Here is a 3836-nt window from a genome sequence, read left to right on the forward strand (position 1 = left end):
TTCATGACATGTGATGAAAAGTAGGATGTAAAACTCCAATCACACTTCATTTCATTTCATTTCTAATTCATGGTAACTGTCAAAGTTTCTGTTCGTTTGAATTTAACCTTTTTTTAAAAAAAAAGATTACATGGTTTACTGCTGTATACAAATATTTCCCAATTTTCATTTAATTAATTCATACTTTTTAATTTAAAACTGCACGAAGCCGTAGTAAACAGAAGTGAGAGTTTAGAAACTTACCTAACTAGGAGTTACAGTGGCTGTGCCAGCCTCCCAAAGTACAAATATGGGTTCAAAAATTGACTACATGGGGATTGAAGGGGGCTATGCCACTGAGCGACTGGAGATTCAACCAAGCTGTCACAGTAATCACAACGACTTGCACAATACGATAGGCCTAACATATTCATCGCTCGAACCTCAAACCTGTCCAAGATATCAAGAAACTACCTATACAAATCATCAAAAAAAATCAAATCCAACCTGTCCAAGTTTCGTGAAAATCAGAGAGAAACAGTAGTCTGGGTGTGATAGATCCTCGTGAAAATACAAAAGTCAAGACTATTTTTTTCAAGAGTAACAACTCAGGTTCTTGCAGATCTTGTTAACTTACTGGTCCTTAGTCAAACCTCACTGTATATTCATATTTACAGAAAGGAATAAGCATGGCCTGCTTGGCGAGTGGCAATGGCCATTTCTATACAAATCATCAAACCATCAAATCTAACCTGTCCAAGTTTTGTGAAAATCAGACAGAAACAGGAGTCTCGGTGTGATAGATCCTTGTGAAAATACAAAAGTCAAGACTATTTCTTTCAAGAGTAACAACTCAGGTTCTTGAAGATCTTGTCAACTTCATATTTACAGAAAGGTTGACTAGAATCAATTCTTAAAAATCATCAGTACTGTTTTTGCCATTTTCAAATACAACCAATAGCCAACATTTGTTTGAGGGAAAACCAATGAAGTCAAGGTTCCAACACTCTAAAGAATGAAGTACAGTCCTCACAATGTTTGAAATTTGAGATCTTACTAAACATTTAGTACCACTTGTTAGATTGATAACATTTACGACAAGATTCAAAAACTGTAACTAAATGAGCTACAATCAGTCTAAAAAAGTGTGTAAGACCAACTTACCAAAAATGGGTGGAGGATTCGCCCTTCATCTTCATCTGTTCCTCTTCATCTGTTCTTCATCTGTTCTTCATCTGTTCCACTTCATCTGTTGGCGCGCGCCGCTTCTTCTGTTCTTCATCTGTGAGTAGGAGGATCTGTAGGGTCATACAAGCCATGACCCCAGAACACTCCTATTGTGGCAGTGCTATAGTGGGTAGGTAAATTACCAGAAGATTCACCCTTTCTAACCTGAAATGGATTGAAACCAAAATAGTAACGGACCTTCACATCACAGATCTGTTGCCATAACAAGGAAACAACTAGCTGTCGCCAACACAGCAGTGTTCTTCAGCCACGTTTCAATGCATGCCTTTTTAAATTATTTTCCAAACACCGAAACTTGCTAGTACTCATCATTCTAGAATGTTCATAAAGAACATTGACTTACAATAGATGTAGTTCATTTTAAGCGTGTTTGTAAAACATGAGCTAATTTCGGATATAAATATGTGCCATATGTACATTTACATACACTAGATTTTACTAATTCGGTTCATCGACTGATAAACAACTTTTAATTTCCATTTCAAAATATATAAATTACTAATCAGATGAATGCTTATTTTCGTATTTTTGTATTGATTACATACATGTACTGAATTGATGTTATAACTAATGTAACTCCATACGTCTGTTTATATAATAGTATAACTTTTTCGAGAACTGAATATTGTTAATATTTAGATATATCTTAAAGAAAATTATTTGAAACTTTATGAAATTTTGCAAATTTATACGATGTAAATACATTTTGTGCTTTTTAGAAAATACAAGAACTTTGCTCAAAGACAGGACGAAGAGAATCTTTCAACGATAACCTGTAATAAAATCATGAACTGTTGTTTTTATTGCATCCGCCATTTTTAGGGTAACCTGGACTTTTCCGGTACTCAGCAGAACAAATTCGCAAAAAGTGTAGTGTATCAGAAAAGTGTAGGTGTATCACAAAAAGTGGAGGTGTATCGGATAATAACCTACACTAAAGATTAAAAGATCGAGAAAAAATGTATTTAAGAATGGAATACCACCCAGTCTTAATTCAGAGTTCCCTAAAAGTGTACTCTTCAAGGGATATCGAGTTGTCATAACCTGTTCTAGATTTAAAACATGGAATAAGGTGATGTTTTACGTTTTTCGTTTATGCATCTGATAGGGCTAATGAGAACATACAACAACATGTAGTGTGTGATGTAATTTTGTCAGGGAAGTAGTACATGTTTTCCATGTTAAAAGTCGACAGATCTTTCGGATGCACAACCTGTAGCACACTGAGCCACCAAGCGTCCCTCGTCATGTTTTAACCATTTGACTTTATGCATGATATGCCAGAACAGGTATTAACAGAATTTCTAAAATATGATAATTTGAAACTTACACGAGGAGCTTCCATGCCACACCATAAGCACTTTATTCATATATATTGAAGCTCTATCTGTATACACCTAAAATTAGAAAAATTAAACAGAACCTCAAAAATCATGTCGTTTCACGCTATGCCATCTAAAATTACCATAACAAAATACTTTCACTGTTGAAATAGTGCTCAATATTTCAATTGTATGGCGATCTAGAAATGCACTCCTAAAATTAGATATTTAATACGTTATTTTATCACAGAATACATACTGTACATTTTCACCCTAATTAATCTTGACAGTCCGCAATTAGATTTTGTTGCAATCAACATCATGACCGCCTTGTTGCGTGAATAGTGCACAGAATTTTTTTTAATCAAGTAATAGTCTGACACCTGTTGATTTCTACCTAGTTTTAATAGAGCCAATTCAGAAAAAATAGGATGTTTTCTCATTGCCATTTTCAAGGTGTTTTCGTCTGAAACCAATCAAGAACTGATCCCCATACTTGGCATTTCATTGTCTATGTTTCAAGTTGCGAAACACCCCTAAGGGATAATTCCTCCGCATAAAAAACGTAATTTTCCTGCTTATGCTAACTGATCTGGCTCATCTTGATTGAATAAAGGTGATTTGATTTGCTTATCTAACCCCTGATCCTTCAAGTACTTATTCCCATCAATGATATAAATTAACTCTCAACCAGATTCATTGGAAAATTGTGAAAGAGGTGATTCTGTATAGCTATACAATATGAGACACGACTTGTAATTGGCTTACGAAAGTGGGATTTATTTCTACTAAATCAAAGGTAATATATAAAGTAAACTAGCACACCTTTTCTAAATCAACTAGGTAGAAGTCAACAAATATCTGAATATTATAAAGTGAGTATGACTTACCGCCATTTGTTCCAAGAGAGGCTAGGTGGACATGATATGGCAGCTTAGCCGAGTACAACCTAGGTGGCCCTAGCAAGGTAGCCCACAGGCTGCCACACCGAAACTACACGCGAGCCCAACCCGTAAACGCGAAAATTTTGCTCCTTGTGAGCTACCTCCAAAAACCTAGGTTGTACACCATATCTAACCATGTTGCCCGTAGCTAAAGGCGAGCTACTATACTTGAAACCCTGAAATATAAGAAAACACCACAATAATACAACCATGAAATAAACTTTTTGTTTTACATGTGTAATAATTTGGCCCATTAAAACTGATGTATGAACATAAATGTCACTGGGACTGACCAGGATATACTTCCTTAATTTCTTTTCTGATCAAACTCACCTCAAACTAT

The 3836-nt window shown here is 35.3% G+C and overlaps 1 protein-coding gene across 1 annotated transcript in view; it reads right to left on the reverse strand.

Moving 5' to 3' along the window:
- Positions 1 to 1257: 1257 nt before the first annotated feature.
- LOTGIDRAFT_175743 (hypothetical protein) overlaps positions 1258 to 3836 on the reverse strand; it is a gene marked incomplete at both ends in the record, with an annotated part of 6957 nt that continues 4378 nt past the window's right edge. The window contains 4 exons of the mRNA XM_009058973.1: positions 1258 to 1371; positions 1773 to 1813; positions 2558 to 2624; positions 3595 to 3669. Coding sequence (XP_009057221.1) covers positions 1258 to 1371; positions 1773 to 1813; positions 2558 to 2624; positions 3595 to 3669 — 297 coding nt within the window. The remainder of the gene's footprint in view (positions 1372 to 1772; positions 1814 to 2557; positions 2625 to 3594; positions 3670 to 3836) is intronic.

The sequence above is a fragment of the Lottia gigantea genome (assembly GCF_000327385.1).
Source record: "Lottia gigantea unplaced genomic scaffold LOTGIsca_368, whole genome shotgun sequence".
NCBI classification, from domain to species: Eukaryota; Metazoa; Mollusca; class Gastropoda; family Lottiidae; genus Lottia; species Lottia gigantea.